At 46.3% G+C, this 25,744-nt stretch overlaps 2 protein-coding genes across 2 annotated transcripts in view; both read left to right on the top strand.

Annotated features, from left to right (window-relative positions):
• Positions 1-682: 682 nt before the first annotated feature.
• On the top strand, positions 683-10,170 carry LOC108933930 (alpha-enolase). The gene is made up of 12 exons (XM_018751354.2): positions 683-776; positions 2,747-2,841; positions 4,611-4,706; positions 5,340-5,398; positions 6,154-6,223; positions 6,320-6,453; positions 6,756-6,978; positions 8,169-8,366; positions 8,524-8,725; positions 8,908-9,016; positions 9,516-9,574; positions 9,754-10,170. The coding sequence occupies exons 2-12, from the start codon at positions 2,757-2,759 to the stop codon at positions 9,818-9,820; spliced, it is 1,302 nt and encodes a 433-aa protein (XP_018606870.1). The 5' UTR covers positions 683-776; positions 2,747-2,756; the 3' UTR covers positions 9,821-10,170.
• Positions 10,171-24,789: 14,619 nt separating this feature from the next.
• LOC108933885 (arginine-glutamic acid dipeptide repeats protein-like) overlaps positions 24,790-25,744 on the top strand; it is a 151,525-nt gene continuing 150,570 nt past the window's right edge. The window contains exon 1 of the mRNA XM_029260115.1: positions 24,790-25,093. The gene's annotated coding sequence lies outside the window, so the exon portion shown is untranslated. The remainder of the gene's footprint in view (positions 25,094-25,744) is intronic.

Here is a 25,744-nt window from a genome sequence, read left to right as displayed (position 1 = left end):
TTGCCGCAGTGCAGCTGCTTGTGACCAAGGAGAGGAGGTCAAGCACTTAACGAATCGCCTTAAAAACCACATCATTGATGGCCAAGAAGGGCGTGTATTCTGTTCTCCACTTCTCAACTACTTTATTATCAACGCGTGAAAGTTTATTACAATTAACCTACGCCGAACAACAGTGTCTTACTCTAAAGTATCACAATGTCAGCCGTCTTATGTTATCTGCAGGTAATCATTAATTTTAACAGATTCGTGATTTGCAGATTTCGGCTTTATGAAGCGCAGTAACGACGAAACGGAAAAATAATTCATAAACCTCCTCGACACAGCCTGCGGTCACACTGTTAGTGACTCCCTGCACGTACACCAATCGGCCAATGAGATCCCGTATCGCACTTGTCCCGCCCCCTTGTTCAACCCTGATTGGTTGGTATCGCTTCCGGAAGACACTAAAAATTGTACGCCTTTCCTACGCCGTGTTAAATTTAAAATATAGTTTAATTTAATATTCACTAAAGTCGTACATATATGTCACAGAAGACCTGCCCTAGCACTTGAACGCCCCTGAAATCTAAAGAAATAGACGAACTTATTTTCCTCTATTGTGATAGACAGGTCAGCTGATCGCACTGAACCAATCAGATTAAGAGAAAGTGTAGCTCGGGTTTTTTTAATGAGCTCTGAGCGCCGAGCATCCGTCTGTTTGACATCCGTGAGTCCAACCGACTGCAGGCCGTCGCAGCCGCTGCCCTTCTGCTCACCTTCAACTCAAACGGTTAGAGGTAAGAAGTCCACTGTGTCTCGTTATCGTTAGAGGAAGGAAAAAAAAAAAAAAAAAAAAAAACTATTCACAGACTGAAACGCAAATTAAAGCGGGCTTCCGAAGAAACAACCTGATGAAAGTACGCATGTACGGATTGGAAAATTTGCCGTGACTCGTGTGATCTGTGTGCGGTGCCGGAGGTAGTAAAGAGGAAAAAAGACTTCACTTATAAGTTATGGAGAATTCGATTTAAGTGGTTGTAGTTAAAATAGTTCTGGCTATGCGATGCATCATTGATGGTAATGGCTAATATTTTTTTTTTTCCTCGAACTGCTTAGTATAGCACCCAGTGACCATGATTCTGTTAGTGAAGTGAGCCGTTAACTGTAGTACTACTAGTAACTAGTTAACGGCTGAGTGGCAGAATCATGGTCATTGGGTGCCGTGTGTGTGAGCGAGAGAGCGAGACCTCGGTCACGAGTCCTGACTTGAGCTGTGCCGTTCCGTTCGTTTCCTCCTGTGCTCGTGCACATGATGATCAGGAGCCTCGAGGAGGATGTGTCCGCGGCCTTTGCATGTATCCGTGGCGCGAGGCACGTCGTCAATTCTAGCTCTCTCGGTGCCCTGCTCCTTTCCTTCCTCAGGACCGTAGCGCTTTTATTTCGCGTACGACAAGGTTTTTTTTTTTTTTTTTTTTTTTTTTTTCTTTCATTAAAACGTATATAATTAACTATTTCCTGACCTAAACGAATCCGGGTCATTCGACGAATCTGTTTATTCAAACAAGGTTTTCTTCAGAAATAATACTCATTGATTAGCTCGCGCCGCTGTTCGTGAACATTCTGTGTGCCTCGGGTCTGACCGGCGGCCTCTCTCCCACCTCATTGTGCGTGCGTTACTGTCGTATTACCTTGAAATTCAGGCTTGTAACATGGTGAAACACCCTTCTGGGTGCAGTGCAGCGGGTCTGGACCGCACCGCCGTCCGGTGTCCTGCGCGCGCTCTCGTCATCGTCTGCCTTTCGGATGCGCGGTGCAACATGTGGCCCGCGGGGACGCGCACGGCCCCTGGTTGTTTTACATGGCAGCCAGAACTTTCTGGAAGCTCACTTTTTTTTTTTTTTTTTTTTCCTCCTCCTCCCCCCTCTCCTATACCAGTAAGACAGAATGGAGCACATGAGCGGTTAAAAAAAAAAAAAAAGTTGGAAATGTTGGGGGGGGGGGGGGATAAGTGTGTAAATGTTTCCCCCAGATCATGTAAATTGTGGCATTATGACTACTGCCTTCATCATTATGAACCAGTGGAAATGGTTAAAGCTCTGTTTCAGTGAGGTGAGGATTCATTGTGAAAGAGTTTCATTATTTCACACACTAACACTTTGTGGAATAAAGTGTTAGAAGAGCTTCAGACTGCTGCAATCTGTTACTTCGTCCGGGACATCGATGCCTTCGGCCACTGGCTGACCGCTGTCCGTCTGGCGAGCGACCCGCTGTTTACCGTCGACTTGGGGGTTCGGATCCACTGACTAGTGTTGGACATCCTGGCAAAATTTGCCATCAGAATCACGTTTTTAAAATCCTGTACGGATACTTTATATCTAGTAACACTACAGAGTACTGTAGTTGTGCGTTTGTACAATGGGTCCTTTGTGTTTGACCTTGATGGACTAATATGTGTTGTGTAAAAATGCATCAAAAAGCTTTGTATTAAAGCTTGTCAGCGGAAAGTGCGTCAACTGGTGCATCATTGTCAGCCATCGTATTTCTCAAGTATTGATTGTTTATTGAGGTGAAATGGCCGGAAAATCCAGTAATTGATATCCAGCTACATACTAATCTGCACTCAAATATTGGTTAATTGTAATATTATAGTTTGAGTTCTTTGGGGAACTTATAACTGAAAAGCCAGTTTATGGACCGTCGACGAAAGGACGTGACCTCCGTCAGCGGTCGGATTTGACTTCAGGCTTTCTCTCCGTCTTCTCCACAGACCCGGAACCATGTCCATCCTGAAGATCCACGCTCGCGAGATCTTCGACTCCCGTGGGAACCCCACCGTGGAGGTTGACCTTTACACCAAGAAGGGTAATGGAAACTAGGGTGGGGGGGAGTCAACCTGCACCGAATGGGTAACTTCCCATGGGTGCCAAATGCGTGGTGCTCGTTGACCTCAAGCACTGATGCTGCAAAATGAATGTAACTGGTTTTGCGAACAGACATTTCCAGGATAGCGATGCCCTTTAGTGCAGCGGCAGCCTGTGTAATCTAGGCAGATGTCACCGACTGTAAAGCTACTGAAAAATGGAGTAGACTTTTGATTGGAGTGCTTGTTAAACAGCTAAGTGAATAAATAATTTTGAGAGGAAAAACTGAAAGGGACACAAAGGAGGAATTATTATAGATACCAAATTTAAGATTTAAAAACTGCCTTTAAACCTTTTAGTGAACAGAAAGGAAATGTCGCTCTTAACTAATAACTGTGGTACTGCAAGCATGAAGGGGTCAGATGAGTGAGTGATCTATATTCTGTACCCTGGTATACTGAATACAGTAGGGTGCCAGCATTTCGTAGAAATAGATTATGTAAGGTTACACCACTTGTACAGCAGCTGTTACGTAATAATTCCCTCCGGGCATCGCTTACTACCCAGAGCAATTCTTAAAGCAGAGCTGCTTGCCAAATGTAATATTTATTTTAAAAAAAAAAAAAAAAAGGGGGGGGGACAGGGATTTTCCCAAATTGGTAGCTGAAGACTAGAAATTTGACTTGTGGTGTTCTACATACAACTATTTACTCATTTATACAGATATAATTTTACTGGAGCAATTCGAGGTATGTACCTTGCCCAAGGGTACTACCAATAGAGGTGGGATTTGAACCGTCAACCTTTCGGTTCAGCGCTTCAAGGGCAGCCGCTCTATTACGCTACGAGCTGCCTTAATGTGTTTGGGATGGTCCTGACGCAGCCTGTGAAACGGGCCCTGGGGAGCGAGAGGGTGTCGCTCGTAAGTGGGAGCTTTCTTCAGTACTTTGTACAGGGTGCCAAGTGCTTCCCCCGCCATGGTACCGGGTAATGATTATCATTACCATTCAGTCTGTGCCAAATATTTCCCTGAGCCCCTTTTAGCCGCACAGAGCGGCGCATTGTCGGAGCCCGGAGAGCATGAACGGACCATTCATCCGGATGTAATCTTCCTGCGCCGGATGTTGCGCAATCTGCCGATATTTACTGACTCGCTCCGAACAAACTTTTAAAGCACGTTGCCTCCGTTTTACATCATTAGTCACTGCTGCTTTTCTAAGATTTCTTGTTCCTATACAAGAATGGAACAACTCTTGAATAATGTTCCTTGCCCACTGATTGGCACACCCCTGTGGTAAGCTGTTTCTTAAATTGAACCATAATTTCATTTCAGTTGCTATGAAATGTGGTTTTTTTTTCTTAGTTTGAGATTGTGTCAGATGTGATGTGATGTGGGTTAGTTCCGCCAGTAGGAATTGGCGCAGAGTCATCTGCCTTGGCTTTTGATTTGCTTAACCAGGATTTATGATGCGTTTGTTTCGTTGGTCTCCATTTTTAAGCTCTTACGCCCTCACGGTCTCTCGATCCGTCCACTGCGGTGGTTTGGGGTAAATAATTTGGGCAGGGAAATGCATTGCTCAGCCTAGTTATAAAGCCCACGTTACATTTTGACTCGACTAGTGGAATGGGAATGTTTAAGTGTCTGGTGTCAGCGATCACTGACCTATGTGGTCCTGGACGTGGAATGTGTGATCCTCCGCTTCTGGGTGTGGGGAGCATTGCTGGTATACAGTAACAGTGACTCACTGCTTCTCTCCATGTCTCCACCAGGCCTTTTCAGGGCAGCAGTCCCCAGCGGTGCTTCCACTGGCATCTATGAGGCCTTGGAGCTCCGTGACAATGACAAGACCCGCTACTTGGGCAAAGGTGTGGATTGAGTGGGTTGGGGACATCAGGGCTGAGATTCACTGCAGTCACTTCTCTTCATTCTAAGAAATTTTGGTGCCCCATCTATTCATTGTGTGGCCCTGTCTGATTTTTATTCAAAATCAATCTGTTAAAACAGCTTAGCTGCCTTATTCACTGCGTGTGTGTGTCTCGGTTAGTTTTGAAAGCCTTCCACTGTTTCCCCTTTGCTCCCTTGTGCACTTCTCCTTTACACTCCTCCCTTCTCTTCCTTCCTGTCAGGGGTGAAAAGAGCCGTTAAGTATGTTAATGAGTTCTTGGCTCCTGCTTTGTGTAATCAGGTAAAGTGTGTGTGTGTGTGTGTGTGAGAGTGTGACAGCAGAAACAGAGCAAGCCAGCGAATGCAGTGAAACTCCCGAAAGCATGATCAGTAACAACTAATCGAGTCAGACACTTCCACATGACGGGTTTGTTTTTTGTGTGCCAGTTGCCTTCATTATTCATAGTAAAACTGTCTGTGTGCTTTGCTTTTCATAACCTCATCTGGTTAAGGTGTCTAATAAGCGACGGGTGTGAAAAGGTTTCTTTGATCATTTAACTCTGCCTGCCCTGCATGTCTCTCACCGGTCAGTGATGTTTGCTTGTTCCTTGCAGGTGTCTCAAAAGCTGTTGAACATATCAATAAAACAATTGCACCTGCTCTGGTTAGCCAGGTAGGAACACTTGTGGTTTTTAACACTCTGTTTTGTAACAGCACTTAAGCAGTTTTATTCTTAATGATCACTAACCTTGTGACAATTGCTCTTGGTTGGAAGTGTCACTTGATGTATATGTGGGTGGGGAAAAAAAAAAATGTATGTTTTGTAGTAATTAATTACTTCAGATGTACCCAGATGGCTATTGACTTAGTCTTACTGATAAGGTTACTATAATGCCTCATCTTGAAATTTAGAAAGGAAAACTTCAGTTTCACCCTGATTACATTCTATTGCCAGATTAACTGTGGATAATTCAGGGAGTTTAAACTTGTCAGTTATATCAAATTTTGTATGCATGATAACCACTTTGTTTCCCCCTGTTTTAACATCAGCATGTAACTGTCGCATTTACCACTTGGCCACATATGGCCAGGAAAAACATGATGTCTTAACATGCAGATATTTATGCATGTTCACATTTCTCACAAAGATGTTAGATTTAATAGTACAGATTAGTGTGCTTTTCTTCTGGAATAAATATACACACAATTTACCATTGCATGTTAAATGTTCAGTTGCAGCTTCTTTTTGAGTTGAATTTCTTGAACCAGTGAATGTAAAAGATTTTAGGTTTCCATTAGCTGACTGACCTAACTGCTTGCTGAATTTGCCGATGAGACATGTTACTAAAGGGAAACGGCAACAGCTGCAAGAGCTCGATGAGAGCCAAAGATTTGAGGTTGTTGCGCTGAGGATTGTGTTCTCTCTAGGAGGTCTCAGTTGTGGAGCAGGAGAAGATTGACAAGCTGATGCTGGACATGGATGGCACAGAGAACAAATGTGAGCTGAGTTTCACACTGGAATGTGCTGAACTAATTTACGCTCTGCGTTAGTCCTTCAGTCTCTTCTGGATTAACTTTCCACTGCACGTTTCAGCCAAGTTTGGGGCCAACGCAATCCTGGGAGTGTCTCTGGCTGTGTGCAAAGCTGGTGCTGCGGAGAAAGGAGTCCCCCTGTACCGTCACATTGCGGACCTGGCCGGGAACCCTCAAGTTATCCTGCCAGTGCCTGTAAGTCGCACACGAGAACCTTGAAGAGAAATTCAGCAAAAGGGGTCCAATTTTACTGCCTGACAGCTGGTGGATGAGCACAAGTTGCATTCCATCAGCTACAGATGGCAATTTTAGAAAATGTCATTTAAAAAATGGAAATACGATAGCTTACTGTATTTATTAAATGCAAGACTTTCAGTGATGTCTGCATACTGGAGCTGTGACAATTTTTGGCTATATCAACCTATTCATCAGTGATCCATCAACAGAATATTCATACTAAAAATGGGACAAATGGTTTCTTTTATTTCTCTGCGAAGGCCTTCAACGTCATTAACGGCGGCTCACACGCCGGCAACAAGTTGGCCATGCAGGAGTTCATGATTCTGCCTGTGGGTGCCAGCAGCTTCAAGGAGGCCATGCGCATCGGTGCTGAGGTCTACCACAACTTGAAGAGTGTCATCAAGGAGAAGTACGGCAAGGATGCCACCAATGTGGGCGACGAGGGTGGCTTTGCCCCCAACATTCTGGAGAACAAAGAAGGTATCAAGGATGGGAGAAGGGATGAGTGTGTAAAAGTTCTCAGGGTAACAGTTGAATATTTTATATGTATTGTGTGGGCTGGGGGAAATAAAGCTGAGACCTGTTGATGGACATTGATCTAATAAGGGACACTTGCCTTTTAACCCAGTGGTGTGTTATAGCTTAATATTATCAATCTTTCTTGGAAAGATGCTAGAATAGTTGAAAATAGTGCAGTTTTATGAGAAATGACAAGTGAATGTTTCAAACGCAAAAAAGACACACTTTAAACAAATGTACTAATGAGCCGGAGTGTGGCTGGTGGCTGTGTAATGCACATTTCCTGAGGAAACAAGAGTATGCAGCAGGACACAGGTCTGGCTGTCCTCTGTTAGAGGACAGATTGCCAGCAATGACTGTGGAGGACCTGGGCCTTCCAGATAAAACGGGAAGCTCATCCTGCTTACTGCCTCTCTGGGCCCAGCTGTCCAGCACTGCTAAATATGCAAGAGCGCAGTCATCCAATGGCCTTGCATAGTGGTTGAGGTACAGCTGCTGCTGCCACTCTGCACTGACTGCTCAGGGTTTCCCCAGAAATCTTGAAACTGACTCGTTTGTGACTTGTATATGGAGGAGCCCCTCCCCGTTTTGCCAGAAAATCACATTTAGTAGTAATTTCAACATTTTAGTGGTAAACTTGGTCCTTCTTGCATTTTGAATTTCTGGAACTGAAAAGTATAGGCTGCATCTTTCCCAGATTTACTGTGTACATTCTTCCAAAAAGGGTAGAGCAGTGTTCTCCATGAGGTGTGACAAACTGCCCCAGTACATGGTCTTCAGAACACACAGTGCATAGCAACCTTTCTGTCATGGCAAGCATTAAGGTTTTCAGCAATTTTTGCTACAGCATCTCTTCTGTAGGATCGGACCACGGTAACAAACTATTTGACACCATTAGTCACAGGTGCTGAGCTCATTACCACTGACATGCGTTATACCACTGCTATTTCCTATACTTTAAAACAGCTGGTGTAATGATTTCATGTCTCGACAGTTAAATTCCATGTTTTCTGCAACATGGATATGAGTAACTTGGATCAGTGGCACAAGATGACTTTAAGTAGATTACAATTTACATCAAGTATACAGTGTTCTGATTTATTGGTAATGTTTTCCTCGTTGCTCAAATTGGTGATTGCTGTTTCTCCCAGCCCTGGAGCTGCTGAAGAACGCCATCGCCAAAGCAGGTTACACTGACCAGATTGTCATCGGCATGGATGTGGCAGCCTCCGAGTTCTACCGCGATGGGAAATATGACCTTGACTTCAAGTCTCCTGATGATCCCTCCCGCTACATCACCCCTGACCAGCTGTCCGATCTCTACAAGAGCTTTGTTAAGGACTACCCAGGTGAGTGTTTCTATGTATGTATGTATGTATGTTACCACGTTAACATACTAGAAGCCTGTCAGTCCTTCTGGAAAGGTTGTCAGATATCACAGGTGATTTGGCACAGTGTTTGTGGTGGTAGGCAATCGCTTATCCTCCTTTGTGTCCTTGTAATTAGTGGTGTCCATTGAGGACCCCTTCGACCAGGATGACTGGGCAGCCTGGACCAACTTCACTGGCAGCACCACCATCCAGGTGGTGGGTGATGATCTGACCGTGACCAACCCGAAGCGCATTGAGACGGCTGTTGCCAAGAAAGCCTGCAACTGCCTGCTGCTGAAGGTCAACCAGATTGGCAGCGTCACGGAGTCCCTTCAGGCGTATGTATAATCTCCAGACCGCTGGCCTTCTCATGTATTTCTATAGCTTCCTTATTTGTCAGATGCTTTGATCCAGAACCCTCTACAAGTGTAAATGTACAGGGGGCAGGGAAGGCACAAAGTGAACAGTTCTGGTCTGAAGTTTTTTGCTCAGTTTTCATCCTTGTCTTTCCCCTGCGCAGCTGTAAGCTGGCCCAGTCTAATGGCTGGGGTGTGATGGTTAGCCACCGTTCCGGGGAGACGGAGGACACCTTCATTGCTGATCTGGTGGTTGGACTGTGCACTGGGCAGGTAAGAGATTGAACTGGTTTTCTTGGTTTGGCTGTCATTATAGTGGAGATTTCCGTGACTGCATCGTGATTCCCGAAAACATCCTTTCAGTGTACAATGTATTGGAGCACTCTTCCTTCACTCATTTTGTCATTTCCAATTCTGTGCTTTACCCACCTTTCTATATTTTCTTGTACAGTGAATTCAGTCAAACTTATTTCTGACCAGGTGTAGTTCAGTGGATATTACTGCATACTCAGTTTGCCACACGTCACTATCTATTACAGCCTCGGGTTGTAACAGTTAAATTGGACAGCGGTAGAGAGGAGTTTGAGGCTGGTCACTCTCCCCGGTTTATTAGAATGGGTTTGTCTTAAAGCACTTTTTGTATTGACAGAAACCAGGAAAGCATTGTCAGCTAGAAAGTGGTCAGTCTGTCTTGTGAAATGTTTTTGGGGGAGGATTTGACAGCTTATATAGCTGGAAGTCCTTTATCTGTTGTGCCCTCTCCTCCTCCCAGATTAAGACTGGAGCACCCTGCCGATCAGAGCGTCTGGCCAAGTACAATCAGCTTCTCAGGTAAATGCTTTACGGCACATCTGCTGCGCTGGTTTATCGGGCTAAAGTACAAAGTGTTTACATATCCAGCTGCATGGTCCAAAAAATGTTTTGTATTAACTGCCAGTGATGGCATCCAGATCACTGAATATGTTGACAAACTTAAAATGTGCATCTTAAGTCATCACCTTCCTTCACAGGATTGAAGAGGAGCTGGGAGACAAGGCTCGCTTTGCTGGGAGAAACTTCCGGAAGCCTCTAAATTAGATGGCCTTGATGCTTAACATATTCGTGCTACTGTGTATCCCACCCTGATTATGTCATCTATGTTCAGTCTAATTGGGCAGCTCAGATACGGCACGTGAAACCAGAGGTCCAACTTAAGACGGTTGTGGTTAGGAATTTCTGCCCCTTGTAACTGTCCGCTTCCAGCACTGGCTGTGTAACTGTTAGTTTATTTTGCATAGTGTGGCACTTATTGGTATTGAAATGTAGTGTTTTGCTGTGTTTACATTCAGTCCCAGTAAAGAGCAAAGCGTTTGTGCAGCGTGTCCCGTTATAGGAATCGATTATCTGGGGCACATGAAACAATAAAAGCACTGAAATAGTTGGCCTTCTTCAGGTTCTTCTTGCACAGTCAATTTAATTCAGCAGACACATCTGCAAAGTGACATCCCCAGAAATAAATTATACCCACAGGAGGAGAGATTTAATTGATCACTACTTTTACAATAAGGTATGCCTTGATTAGTTTTTTTTTCTTATGCCCCCTGATGACCTGTCAGCCCCTAGGAGCTGTGAGAATGAGTAAAGTCCTCTATGGATGACTTCTTTACAAGTTGCCCATAATACCAGTATGCACTTAATTAAGGGGGGGACCGGGCTCAAGTCACTGAGCATAAGCTCAAATTGTATTCCAGCTGTGTGGGTTTCTTCAAAAATGGTATGTTTAAGGGAAGAATAGGGAACCTTTCCCAGAAGCACAAGGTGAGTCTCCCTAGGGGCAATTTAATCAAGTTTGGGAAGGGGCCCCTGCACATCCTGTATTGTACAAAGTGCCTGGACTCAAAAGCAAACTAAGGATCAGACTACAGGTAAAACAAGGGCCAGACATGGAAGAGCAATGGTTCTCTGTGGTTGGCTTGTGAAGGATGCACCTGTGTGAAACTCATTTCTTCACATCAAACATGAGCCAGTTTATAAAGTCTCCCTGGAGGGTGTGCCACCCTTTGCTTCAAGGATAGGCTCTATACCATTCTGACCCTGCCCTGGACAAGAGATTCTTGGTAATGATCTAGCACTTAAGAGATGTCTTGTCAAATTTTTCAGTTTGAAGTTAAAACAGTGGCCTTCAAATGAGCAATAAAAAAAAAAAAAACCCTTCCTGTGAGTGATATGAAAGACTGGCCCTCAGACCTGTCTTTGCACTCTTGCCCAGGACTCTAGAGGAGCTTTAAGGGACCACACATGGCTTGTTGGGGCTCGCAAACAATAGATTAAGAGGCTGGTTGTCAAATCATTTGCTCGCTCAAATTCCTGCTCCTGTTAATTAGCACAAATGCTCCAGGAAAGTGGTAATATTTCACAAGCCCTGAGAGATGGAGGATGCTGGAAAGCTCTGGGCCTCCCTGCGGCTTGAATTAAACCCCAATTGAGCGCTACGGATGGGTCCACAGCTTCAGGATGTTCTCTGACTGAACCCTGTTTTGAGAACGATCCTATACGCACACATCTTGACTCGCGTCCTGGAAATATACCCCTCGAGCGTGACGCTCGGCACTTCCATCGGCATTTTCATCTGAAGAGGCTTAAAAGCTGACGTTCACGTGCTGTCTGAGGCCATCATTCCTGCAAACAAGATTTCAGAGGGACATCTGCTGAGCTTTTCTAGAACTGCAGCAGAGAATTTCTCAGTGAGGCTGCAAAAGTGCAATGTCATTATTTTTGCCTGAACAATGTGGACTGTTCAAATACACGACCATGTGTATATATAGATTTAATACTGGAGAGGATATAAAAAAAAAAAAGATTTTATTACCATTCAACTCATTATGGCAATGTTTACACCCTGTTTACTCTTCTGTCGACATACTTTAACAAGCTAAAGTGGTGTGCGCTCACAGATCTTCTGGGATGCTGCCAAGCCTTGGGACTTCCGCTGTCTTCTCGTATTTGTTACTGTTATTCATGACTTGCTGCAAAAATTTGAATGGGAACCTTTAATATGTTGTTGTTAGACTGCTGACCTGCTCTCCTTTCTCTCTGGTGCTTGCGGATATTTTCTACATCAGCTGCAATGAGCTTCTGTAAATAACAAAATCATTAGTAATGATGACGATGATAGTGATTATTATTATTATGAATAAATTATTAAAATTATAATTATTTTGAATTCTCAACAAAGCATATGAAATCAAATGACGATACACTTTATATCCGTTGAATTTGAATTCAAATTTAATTTAAACTGGGACAACTGGTAGTGTAGTGCTTACAGTTGCTGTCTTTGGACCCAAAAGGTCACAGGTTCAAGCCTCATCCCAGGCTGTAGGACCGTTGAATAAAGTACTTACCCTCAATGCCTCCAGTAAAATTACCCAGCTGTATAAATGAGTGAATCATTTTAAGTAGCTTAACATTATAAACCAAGGGTCAGCTAAAGGAATAAATGTAAATGTGTAAAGAAAGCTGGTGTGTATCTCAAACATCGGCTTGTAACAATGGCCTTCGGTAAAGGTCCTGCCACCTAACGGTGTCCGACCCAGACGACGTCGTCTCTGACAGTAATGATGGAGGAGCTCTGACTTCACCTGCACTTTGGACTTCGGAAGGTCAAAGGGGAGGCTCGTGAGAGGTGCCGTGGGCACAGCGGCATCAGTCTGCAGCTGGACAGACGCTCCTATGAACCTGGAAGACATTTTCAAAGGTCATTTCCACTTGTTTTGGGCGGGGGCAGGAGCACAGACACACATCTACTTTACGAGTTCATTCAACAGATGGAAATGATCAGCTCCAAATCTGGACGTGTGCATATTTACATCTTCCAGCCGTTTCTCCCCATCTCCTCCCATTGCTCCTTTGCCTCCTATCGGAGGTTCTCCCGCGTCCCTGCTGGCCCTCTTCTCCAATGCGTCGCTGGTCCCTGTCACCCCCCCGTTGGTCCCTCTCTCAACACACGCAGATATGTGACAGCTAGTCTCAGACTTTTCATTAATGCCGCTCTTAACTATGTGAACTGCTATCTCAGTTTTAAAAAAGCTTTTAATTAGTTCTGTAGAGCTACTACTTCACAGTCCAGGTTTGCTTCCATGGCAACGTGTCTGGCAGGAGGTTTACAGGAAAGCACTCGATCCCGCGTAAAACTGATACAAAGAGCACTTATGCTCAATTGTTGGATCGCTTTTGCGCCTAGAAAATGAAAGCTATCATGAAAACAGCTCTTTCGGTCACACATCTCCATCAGTAACTTTAGGTTAAGCGAACCCGCTGATAGGATCGACGGCTGATGGCTTCTTTCGGGCTTTTCGTAAACGATTCACCGTGAACCGGAATGCCGTTTTGGAGATCAGTGAGATGCAGGTATACCATCTGACCATTTCATGGTAGGGCCTTTCTTTCCCCATATCAAGTTAAACAGTTAAACTTAATACTGGCACCACGACAACTTTTGTGCTATATGTCAAAGTACGACCTCTACATTATTGTTCTTCATTCGCTTGGCAAACATTCAGGAAATACTTCACAGTCACATTTCTCCTAAGACACACATACCATGTTCTTAAAGGACTCACAATCCAGACACAGGTGGGGCACACAAAACATGTCATGAACCACATTTAAGTGAAATAAATACATTTAAAAAAGGTGGATTGCTCCCTCCGGGTTAGGGGGGAGTTGCTCCCTCAAGTGGAGGAGTTTAAGTATCTTGGGGTCTTGTTCACGAGTGAGGGAAAAATGGAGCGGCAGGTCGACAGACGGATCGGTGCGGCGTCTGCAGTAATGCGGTCATTGTACCGGTCTGTTGTGGTGAAGAGGGAGCTGAGTCGTAAGGCGAAGCTCTCAATTTACCGGTCGATCTACGTTCCTACCCTCACCTATGGTCATGAACTCTGGATCATGACCGAAAGAATGAGATCGCGGATACAAGCGGCAGAAATGAGTTTCCTCCGCAGAGTGGCTGGGCGCACCCTTAGGGATAGGGTGAGGAGCTCAGTCACCCGGGAGGAGCTCGGAGTAGAGCCGCTGCTCCTCCGCATCGAGAGGAGCCAGTTGAGGTGGCTCGGGCATCTGTTCCGGATGCCTCCTGGACGCCTCCCTGGGGAGGTGCTCCGGGCTTGTCCCACTGGGAGGAGGCCTCGGGGCAGACCCAGGACACGTTGGAGAGACTATGTCTCCCGGCTGGCCTGGGAACGCCTTGGGGTTCCCCCAGAGGAACTGGAGGAGGTGTGCGGGGAGAGGGAGGTCTGGAGTACTCTGCTCGGACTGCTGCCCCCGCGACCCGGCCCCGGATAAAAGCGGAGGAAGATGGATGGATGGATGGAAATACATTTAAAACTGCTACACCATTTGAATGCAAACACTGTTCTGACGGTTGGGTTCAGGAATCATACATCCATCCATCCATCCATCTTCCATTCCACTTGTCCTAATAGGGTCGCGGTGGCAACAGGGAGAGCAGAGAGGCCCAGCCGCTCCTGTCCCCCGCAACTTCCTCCAGCTCAACCTGGGGGATCCCCAGCCGTTTCCAGGCCAACTGTGAGATATAATCCCTCCAACGGGTCCTGGGCCGACCGTGGGGCCTCGTCCCATTTGGCCGTGCCTGCTATACCTCCAAAGGGAGGCATCCAGGGGGCATCCTTATCAGATGCCAGAACCACCTCAACTGGCTCCTCTTAATGTGAATGAGTAGCGGCTCTACTCTGAGCTCCTCACCCTGTCACGGAGAGTGAGTCCCAGCACCCTGCGGAGAAAACTCATTTCGGCCGCTTGTATCCGCGATTTTATTCTTTCGGTCATCACCCAGAGTTCATGACCATAGGTGAGGGTAGGGACGTAGATTGACCGGTAAATGGAGAGCTTCGCCTTATGGCTCAGCTCCCCCTTCACCACTACAGTCCGGTACAGCGACCGCATTACTGCTGCCGCTGCTCCCACTCTGTGGCCGATCTCACACTCCCTTCTTCCCTCACTTGTGAACAAGACCCCAAGATACTTGAACTCCTCCACCTGGAGCAAAAACTCTCCCCTTACCTGGAGGGGGGATACCATCCTTTTCCGTGACAGAACCATGGACTCAGACTTTGAGGTGCTGATCCTCATCCCCACCGCTTCACACTCGGCTGCAAACCGTTCCAGTGCGTGTTGGAGGCAACTTTCTGACAGTGCCAAAAGGACAACATCATCTGCAAAGAGCAGAGATGTCACCTTCCGACTCCCACACAGAATGCCCTCCTGAATTCGACTGCGCCTTGATATCCTGTCCATGAAAACCACAAACAGGAGTGGAGACAAGGCACAACCTTGGCGGAGTCCAACACCCACATTAAACGGGCTTGACGTAATGCCGAGTATGCGGACACAGCTTTCGCTCCGTATGTACAAGGACCGAATGGCCCGCAGTAGTGGCCCCGGTACCCCGTACTCCCGAAGCACCTCCCACAGAATTTCCCGGGGAACACGGTCATAGGCCTTCTCCAAGTCCGCAAAAAACATGTAGACTGGATTAGCAAATTCCCATGCCCCTTCACTGATCTGTGAGAGGGTAAAAAGCTGGTCCACTGTTTTACAGCCAGGGCGGAATCCGCATTGTTCCCCTTCAATCCGAGGTTCAACTATCGGCCGGAGCCTCCTCTCCAGCACCCCGGCATAGACTTTCCCAGGAAGGCTGAGAAGTGTGATGCCCCGATAGTTAGCACACACTCTTCGGTCCCCTTTCTTAAAGATAGGGACCACCACCCCAGTTTGCCAATCCAAGGGCACTGTTCGCAAGGTCCATGCAACATTGCAGAGGCGTGTCAAACATGACAGCCCTGCAACATCCAAGGCCTTAAGCAGTTCCGGGTGGATCTCATCCACCCCCAGTGCTTTGCCACTGTGGAGCTTACCAACTACCTCAGTGACTTCCACCAGGGAAATGGACTCTGACAGCCCGGAAGCCTCTGGGCCTGACTCCATTAAGGGAGGCATATCACTCGGGTTTAAGAGTTCTTCAAAGTGCTCCTTCCACCTCCCGACAATGTCCTCATCAGAGGTTAGAGTTTCTCCACTCCTGCTAAACACAGCCTGAGCGAAACTCCTCCGACCCCTTCTGAGCTGCCGGATGGTTCTCCAGAACCTCTTTGAAGCCGACCGATAGTCGTTTTCCATGGCCTCTCCAAACTCCTCCCATGCCCGGGATTTTGCTTCTGCAACCATAGCCGCTGCTGCCTTTTTCGCCTGCCGGTACCTGTCTGCCGAGTCAGGAGTCCCCAGAGCCAACCAGGCCCTAAAGGCCTCCTCCTTCAGCTTGACGGCTTCCCTCACCACCGGTGTCCACCAGCGGGTTCTCGGGTTGCCGCCCTGGCTGGCACCAACAAGCTTTTGGCCACAGCTGTGCCTGGCTGCTTCCACAATGGAGGCTTTTAACAGGGTCCATCCAGACTCCATGTCCCCTACCTCCTCCGGGACATGGGAGAAGCTCTCCCGGAGGTGAGAGTTAAAATCATTAGGGACAAGGTCCTCTGACAGTCGTTCCCAGCACACCCTCATTAAACGTCTGGGCCTAACGGGTCTGTCCATCAGTTTTCCCCACCATCTGATCCAACTCGCCACCAGATGGTGATCAGTTGACAGCTCAGCACCTCTCTTCACCTGAGTGTCCAAACCATGTGGCTTCAAGTCAGAAGAAAGAACTACAAAGTCGATCATTGACCTTTGGCCCAAGGAGCTCTGGTACCAAGTACACTTATGAGCATCCTTGTGTTCGAACACGGTGTTTATCATAGACAAACCATGACTAGCACAGAAGTCCAATCACATTTCACCATTCGGGTTCAGATCGGCAGGCCGTTCTTCCCAATCACCCCACGTCAGATTTCCCAGTCATTGCCAACGTGAGCACTGAAGTCCCCCAGCAGGACTATGGAGTCTGTAGGTGGGGCCCTGTCCAGAACCCCTCCCACCTTCTCCAAGAAGGCCGAATATTCTGAACTGCTGTTTGGTGCATAAGCACACACAACAGTCAGTTTTCTCCTCTCTGCGACCCTAAGTCGCATTGAGGCGACCCTCTCGTCCACCAGGGGAAACTCCAACTGTATGGCAGCCAGCCGGGGGACTTGTGAGTATCCCCACACCCGCCCGGCGCCTCTCACCTCATGCAACTCCTGAGTAGGAGGGACCACCCCCTATCAAGGAGTTTGGTTCCGGAGCCAACACTGTGAGTGGAGGTGAGCCCAACTATATCTAGTTGGTATTTCTCAACCTCCCGCGCCAGTTCTGGCTCCTTCCCCCCAAGTGAGGTGACGTGCCATGTACCAAGAGCCAGTTTTCGTTGAGAGGGGTCGTGACGCCATGTGCCACCCCGCCCCCTCCCACCGTCAGGTATACATAGCACCGGACCCCCATGCTGGACCTTGTGGGTGGTGGGCCCACATGGCGCCCCCACGATGCCTTTTCGGGCTGAGCCCGGCTGGGCTACGTGGGCTGCCTGGCCACCAGGCGCTCGCCTAGGAACACTACCCCCAGGCCTGGCTCCAGGGGTAGATCCCGGTGACCCTATTCTGGGCAGGGTAAACATACTCGTTTACTTTCTTCATGGAGGTTTTTGGATCGTGTTAGTCTGGATCTTCACTCCAGACCTGGTCACCTTGGGAGACCCTACCAGGAGCATACTGCTCCCGATGATATCGCTCTGGAGATCCCTAGATCACGCAAGACCTTCTGCCACGCCAAGGCCCTGATCCAGGAAGGGGGGGGTTCAGGAATCAGCTATTTTAAATTATCAAAAAAAAAACTACGTACGACGACGTTCACCAGTCTTTCCACCTGGCAGACAGATGAAAAGCTGACAGTCTCTAAACTCCGTCAAGATTGCAGTTCACTCTATGCTCATGTGTGTACACCCCCAGACATGCACTGCAGAAGGTACTGGCAAACCACTTCCGTTCCTCCTTTGCCTTGGAAACCACGCCTGTGGTCGCTATGAGTTGGCCTTGGCGCGATGGCACATCCTTCCACCCACCTATCTTTATAACCAGAGTTTCACTTCTGTCTCTTCACTTGATCAAAGTATTTGAAGGAAACATTGCTGCTGTATGTCAAAAACACAAAGCATCATAGGCACTCTTCTGCATCTGCATGAGAGGCTACACATGCCACTACAAAAGTTTGGGGTGCTCTTCCTTTTAATAATTTATTATTGTTTTCTCTTTGATGTATAATAATTTAACAAAAAGTTAAACAAAACATAATCCAGCATATACTCCACTTTTACACCCTATGCTATTTAGGATTGACTCATGCCCCAGAGCTTAGCTGAATAGTTATGAACTGACAGACAGATGATTTACCTTCCAAGAAAGCTGTTTATATATATAATGCTGATCAGCCACAACATTAAAACCACTGACAGGTGAAGCGAATAACATTGACTATCTTGTTACAATGGCACCTTTCAATGGGTGGGATATATTAGGCAGTAAGTGAACAGTCACTTCTTGAATTCGATGGTTGGAAGCATGAAAAATGAACAAGCCTAAGGATCTGAGCAACTTTGACAAGGGCCAAATTGTGACGGCCAGACAACTGGGTCAGAGCATCTCCAAAACGGCGGGTCTTATGGGGTGTTCTCAGTATGCAGCGGTCAGTACCTACCAAAAGTGGTCCAAGGAAAGACAACCGGTGAACCGGCGACAGGGTCATGGGTGCCCAAGGCTCATGGGGAGCGAAGGCTAGCCCGTCTGGTTTGATCCCACCGAAGAGATACTGTAGGAAGAACTGCTGACAACCTTAATGCTGGCCATGATAGAAAGGTGTCAGAACACGCAGTGCATCGCAGCGTGCTGCGAATGGGGCTGCGTAGCTGCAGACCGGTCAGAGTGCCCATACTGACCCCTGTCCGCTGCAATGGGCACGTGAACATCGGAACTGGACCATGGAGCGATGGAAGAAGGTGGCCTGATCTGACGAATCACGTTTTCTTTTAGATCATGTGTACGGCCAGGTGTGTATGCATTATTTACCTGGGGAAGGGATGGCAGCAGGATGCACTATGGGAAGAAGACAAGTTGGCAGAGGCAGTGTGATGCTCTGCTGGGAAACCTTGGGTCCTGCCATTCATGTGGATGTTACTTTGACACGTACCACCTACCTAAAGATTGTTGCACACCACGTACACCCCTTCATGGCGACGGTATTCCCTGATGGCAGTGGTCCTGCCACACTATAAAAATTTGTTCAGGAATGGTTTGAGGAACATGACAAAGAGTTCAAGGTGTTGACTCGGCCTCCAAATTCCCCAGATCTCAATCCGATCGAGCATGTGTGGGATGTGCTGGAAAAACATTTCCGATGCACGGAGGCCCCACCTCGCAACTTACAGGACTCAAAGGATCTGCTGCTAACGTCTTGGTGCCAGATACCACAGGACACCTTCAGAGGTCTTGTGGAGTCCGTGCCTCGACGGGTCAGAGCCGTTTTAGTGGCACGAGGGGGGACCTACACAATATTAGGCAAGTGGTTTTAATGTTGTGGCTGATCGGGGAATATATATGTGTATATATATGAAAAACATATAGGAGTATATGGCCTGTCCACTTTCAACCCTGTAGACAACTTGAAGCAGTTGCGGTAGTATGGCAGTAAAAAGACGCGAAGCTCTGAATAAACTCGGATGAGAAAAGCACAAGACTGGCCTATTGCTCTGACTGACTCCCAGGGTCACATCTTCTCTCATGAAAAATCAACCACCACTTTGGCACAACATCATACCACAGTAGTTAATCTTTGTCTTAAAGGAAAAGGCAAACAAGCAGATTAACGTTTACTTTGAAATTTAACTAACTTTACCAATATCAGAGGGTTCTCCCATTAAATAGGTGCATATAGTAGCACAGTGGCTAAAGCTGGTACCTTACAGCTCCTGAAGTGCTCTGCGGGTGTGGAGCGCGTATGTTTCATCCTGTCTTTGCACACAACCACCCCCCGACATGCATAGAAAAAGGCACTGGCAAATCACTTGTGTTCCCCCTTTGCCTTGGAAACCACACAAGTGGCCGCTATGAGTCGGACTTGATGGCACTTCTCTCCTTCCCATTAAATAAGAGCTGACAGCACAAGGTGAAGAGCTTCACGCTATTGTGGAGACAGAAGTATGTTGCTTTGGTTGTGTGGATTCAAGAAAAACCTTATTCTACTGATGGGCTGGACTGAGTAGGGGGTGAATGGTTAGAAACGGTGCCAAGCATAAACTTGAAGTCTGGGGAATTAGTATGGAAAACAGTAAACACACTGGCCCAAGGAATCTAGTCTGGATCTCCTGCTGTCGTCACTCTGGAACTCGTGGCGAACGCCAGTGATCAAGGACGCATTGTTCAGCGAGGAACTCGACAATGGGCGCTTGACAAAACAGCTCCTTCCACAAATCCGTACACTGCATACAATAAATCCACTATGGGTGAACCTGAACAGCATGTCTGGACTGTGGGAGGAAAACAGAGCACCCGGAGGAAACCCACGCAGACACGGGGAGAACATGCAAACTCCACACAGACTGAGCAGGGATCGAGCCTACGTCCTCTTGCACCACCCAGGTGCTCTGAGACATCAGCGCCGCCCCACTGTGCTGATTCCTTGCCAACATCTTGTGTTTCATGTTCGCTCCATGTCAGCTAGAGAGAGACCTTTCAATAAAAGACATCATTCTGACAGTTTTATCCCAATGCTGGCAAATGCAGAGTGGTGAGCGCAAGGAGTGAGAGGTAATGTGCGAACCAATTCTGATTTCATGAAACCCAGGGACTGAAAAGTGAGTCAACGGTTGCTATGAACGTAAGCAAATATCTAAAATCCGAAACATTCTGTGCAAGAATGAAACCGTACAAGAAGGAACAGAGGAATGGAGCTGTGGGGAAAAATACATATGAGAAAGAAAATATCCTGCTCGTATTATTTCATTGCTTAGATCACACTTGTGCTACAAAGTCATTTGAATTTTTATACAGCTGGCTAGTTGACTAGAGTAATTTAAATATACCATGACTATGGATATTAAAACAAGGAGCCTCCTGGAACAAGATCGAGTAACAATTTTCATATGCACTTTCTTGATGACTATACTGCTTGCCACCCTAAAACAGAAAGTTGCCCTTAATAACATAACTCCATCATTCTGTGGTCTTAAGTACGGCAATGTTACATGAAAAAACATTGATCCATAGATTACTGTGATAAATAAATCACGCAGAAAAGAAATATGCTGGGGAAGGAGCCGAGATCAGGGCGAAGACAGTAACATAAGGGAAAGATGAAGGAGTCAGCAGACGGAGCAAAAAACGGGATGGAACAACAGGTTCGCACAGTGACGGGTAAAACTGAAAGTGGTGAACACGTTCCCCAAGGGAAATGTCAAAGTGATGTGTGTAAATCTGCGAGGAAATGCCCGAAGTGGGAGAAAGAAAAGACAGACCTAAGAGAAACCCGAAGAGAAGTCAGTGAGCGGGACAGCAGAAGTCGTAAGTTGGCCCGAAAATGTGCAGAATCGGTGTCCGCAGGTCACGAGGGGCACGTTCCCCTAAAGCAGCAATTAAGAAGATATGAAAAAGAGCATACGTGAGCAACACCAGCGCTCTCGCAGAAAAAAACAGTGTGAGCAACAGTACTGACAGCAGAAAAGAGCCACATTAAGAAAGATGAGAGAAGTGTTATCTCCAGATGGAGTGCGAGGAAAGAAACTGAACGCAAATGGAAAAGAATTCGGTTTGAAGTACTGAACGCAGAGGGGGGAATACAGCTAGGTTTTCGACACATCTGTTCGCGAGATCTCCATTAACTTGTAGCTCAATATTTTTGTTTTGCGTGCTGATTCATTGCCAACAGCTGTAAAAACTTAAGATTTGCGGTAGGTCTCGGCACAGAGCTGGTGAATTAATTTTAAGGATAATTTCGGATATAAAAAAACAGGAGGCTTTTGCAGGTGTGAATCATCAGCAACCGGGCCACTTTCTAGACTGCAGCTAGTCTTATTTTCTGTACAAATAACAGCTTCAAACATTGAATTGAGTGTGGGACAACGGAAACCAGCAGACCCTGTGGCCTTCCTAGGGCATCGTTTCACACCTGCTTTATATGGTATGTACCGTCATATGAGCTCCAGGCAGTACAAATGCCATGTGCATAACTGACAGCTTTTTAACTTGGAAATGATAATATAGAGGAGTAATACAACTTACTGCGAGTGGGCCAGCATTTGCATGTATACCTTTGGGGAGAAAATGTAGTGTTACACAGTGTAGCAAATATAACACTGTGCCTTTTTAGTATAACAACTGTAATGCAATGGATGCAGTGCTTGAATGTTAAATCATGCACATGTCAATCACACTAATTACCCGCAAATATTATTGTTCAGAATTCAGTGTAAATTCTGAAACACTTCCCGAAGTCACTATAGATGCGGTTTGCATCTTTGCATCGCCACCTCTCTCCGCTTTCATTAATGGACTCATCGTTCAGCGCTGGTGTACCGGCAGAATACAAAACAGCCGAACCTCTTCTGCAGCGATGCTCTCACAGCCTTTCAGCACTTTTCGGGGAAATGTAATTTCCAGACAGCGATTTCTTTTATTACTTGCAGGTCTTCATATTCAAATATTGCGTCACTATTAAGAAATTCTCTCACACCGTTACTAAGACATGCTGCACTGCGTAAAAGAGAGCATATCCAGTTTCTGCAGCAGAGGAGCACTACACAGAACCTTGTCGTCTGACACTGCTTAGTAGGAAAAAGATTTTGGCAATCCTGCTCTTGATGACAGATGGCATTTATCTTTACACTTTTTCACTTTCGGTTCAAGTAATTATGCACTTGTGGAAGGTGGAAGCATAGCATGAGGCAAGACTACACTTGATGGACAGCTCCCTGGTGCCCACTTCATGGCCATTTTTGAGGTAGGGAAGAACAGCTTCCAGAACAGTTAGGACTGTTATGAGGCAACTTCTCGGACAGGAAAGGAAGCGACATGGAGAGTAACAGGAGGATTTTTGTAAAAAAGAAAAAAAAAAAAGGCTATATTCTTTTTACACCCTTTAAGTTTTGCTGGTCATGCTTCCCAGTTTTGGTTCTCTTTGGTCTCAGGCCCTCTTATGTACCTGTTTTTGTGCACTGTGACATAATAAGCATCCTTTTTTTTCTTTTTTTTTTTTAATACTGTGTTTAATACCTACCTTTCATGAAGATGACACGGAGATACGCACACAGACACCCCCGGCTTGTATCGAGGGAATCGGTAAAAAGCAAAGTTCTGTTTGGATGCATGAAATCTTTCAGACATGTTATGTCTGTGATGCTGCTGTGAACTAATACAGGACCAGAAATGAATTAGACTATGATCAGGAGGACTTACCTTTTGTGGACATTTTGGAGGGAGACCCACTGAATAGCAGCAACAGTAGCCCTGGGAGCTATGGTCAACAGGTCACACTGCTCCTTAACGTCCCTTTGGCGATGTGCTGGCAGTCTACGGACAAACACCAGAAACACTCCAAAAAGATCCAACACGAATGCGGTAGAAAGAGTATGGGCCAAGGTGTCACGCTGAGCAAAGCGGAGGTTGCAGACATGAGCCTGAAAAATGCTGGACCACCGAAAACCTTCTAGATATCCCGCACCTAAATGCCATCTTACCACACATCCAGAACTAGAGTTTCCACAGCCTCAATCTGGTCAAGGGAAACATATGGCAGGAATTAACAAAATATTAACATAATATTAACATAATATTAACATGGTGGCACAGTGAGTAGTGCTGCTTTCTCCCAGTGCCTGGGTGGTGCGAGGAGACATGGGATTGACCCCAGCTCGGTCTCTGTGGAGTCTGGATGTTCTCCCCGTGTCTGTGTGGGTTTCCTCTGGGTGCTCTGGTTTCCTCCCACAGTCCAAAGACATGCTGCTCAGGTTCACCCATAGTATGTGTGTTCCACTGATGTATGGATGCGTGACCCAGTGTAAGTAGTGCATCTAGCAGTGTAAGTCACCGCAGAGAATAAGGTGCATGTGAGAGTTCATTCGAAGTCACTTTGGAAAATGTGTGTGTTAGATAAATAAATGTAATGTAGAATAAATAGTCAAGACATTTTGGGAGCCTACGATGCCAACTGTAGCAATGTTGGGAAACAAAAAAAAAAAAAAAAAAAAAATGTAAAAAGACAAATCAACAGGAAGCATTATTTTTCATGTCAGGAGCTCAATATACATATTTCAGATGGTGTAAAGCTATAAAATAATAACACGTTCCTTCAGGAGACGGTTGTAAGGAAAGTCAACGGGAACCTGAGGAGGGGAAAGGCCCTTCAGGTAAAAGAGTGCAGCCTGGTTCACTCCATCAGAAGGAAAACAAATGTTACAGCCATTCTGGTCAGTACAAAAGGTAAAATTAACCTTGTTGCCCTGTCGGCCTGTAGCTACCAGGAAACTTAAGAGGTCTAAGTGGCTTACGGCATCATCAAAAAAAGGTCTTAGGTTACTTAGCACCTATACAATTTTATTTGAGCAGCTTGTGCTGCAGAGCTGCGCTGACCTGGCCGCAGGAATTAAAAACAAACTCAAACTGGGGGGGAAAAACGTGTCGCACATCCTCTCTGCCAGTTTTAAAGTACGCCTTAGTTACTTTTTTCCAGGGATTCCTCCACGTTGAGCGCACGCTCCACCGATCTACGTGCCAAAGCAGACAACAGTAAATCACGTACGAGTGGGGGGGGGGAAAAAAGCAGTTTGAATAGCGCTCCGGCACTAAACAGCTACCTACTCGGTTTGCATTGTAAATCGACAGCTTCCCGACACCTTTCACAAGTCTCAGCGATAATACTATAGTCCAGCTTTTAAATCACGACATGCACGAAGCCTATTGGTCGACAGCGCCGCTCTTAGGGCCCAACATCGACCAATCGTGGCGCAGGATACTGGAAAATGGGCTGACCTTTCTGCGCTTCTCCATTCCCCTTTCGGAGGAGGGGCTTAGCGACTGAGGTGAGGGAACGAAAAAACCCCCCAACGTTGATATTTACACATAGCTACACCTTATTCCGAAGCTACGTATTTATGAGAAAACAACAAAATTCTGAGAAGTGCTCGCGAACGTTTATTAAAAGAGCACAAAGTGGCCCATATCTTCCCACACTTGCTGGCTAGCTAAAGCAGTGTTCGGCTCGTGTGTTAGCCAGCCAGCTAGCTAGTTCGGTGAGGTTAGCGGTACTTAGTACTTCCCTTCCTTTTTTTTGTGTGCCCTGCGCCTGCTTTGTGTTGCAGCTCTAACACACAAACACAGATGTTGTAAGGCAGAAGAGAAGGTAAGTGTGAGCCTACGAGTGCGATGTCGGCGACTCGTCCTGCTCTTTGACGGCACTGTGTGGCTGGAACTCGTCCATCTTCCAGGCTTTTTTTGTGGCACGACAGGGATGTGTGTGTGTGTGTGTGTGTGAGAGAGAGAGAGATGTGTCAGATGAGAAGCAGCAGCTCCTGCTTCTTCATGTTTCCTTTCATTGTTAGATGAGATTTTTTTTCTCCCCTTGGCTTGTTTTACCATTTCTCGCTCAATCACAGGATACCTCGCATGATATAGCTAGTCCAAAAGAGTGTGTGACATTCGGAGCTGGAAAAACAATAACAGTCTCCTCGGTGCTGTGTGTGCTCGGTGCTTTTTGTCGTTTGGCTCTCGTAGGTGACGAATAAAGTAAACTTCCAAGTGGTGGATAAACACGTCAAAAAGAGCACACATACAATCCATTTCAGGCAAGTTTCCTTTGTGGCTAAGGAGCCGCTCGGTTTTACCTCAGCGGCTGTCTCTGATAATGAAGACTTAGTTTAATTAATGCTTTGTGAGGTGTTTTTAATTCAGTTATTTACTCGCGTATTTTCTTATTATTATTTTCTAAAAGTCCTGGGTAAATGTACAACGGGCTTTTTTATCACTGTTTTTCTTTAGCCGTGTGTGGCTGTAG

Source organism: Scleropages formosus, chromosome 2 (assembly GCF_900964775.1).
Source record: "Scleropages formosus chromosome 2, fSclFor1.1, whole genome shotgun sequence".
Lineage (NCBI taxonomy): Eukaryota > Metazoa > Chordata > Actinopteri > Osteoglossiformes > Osteoglossidae > Scleropages > Scleropages formosus.
Note: the sequence above shows the minus strand (reverse complement) of the source record. Positions and strands in the feature narration are given on the sequence as shown.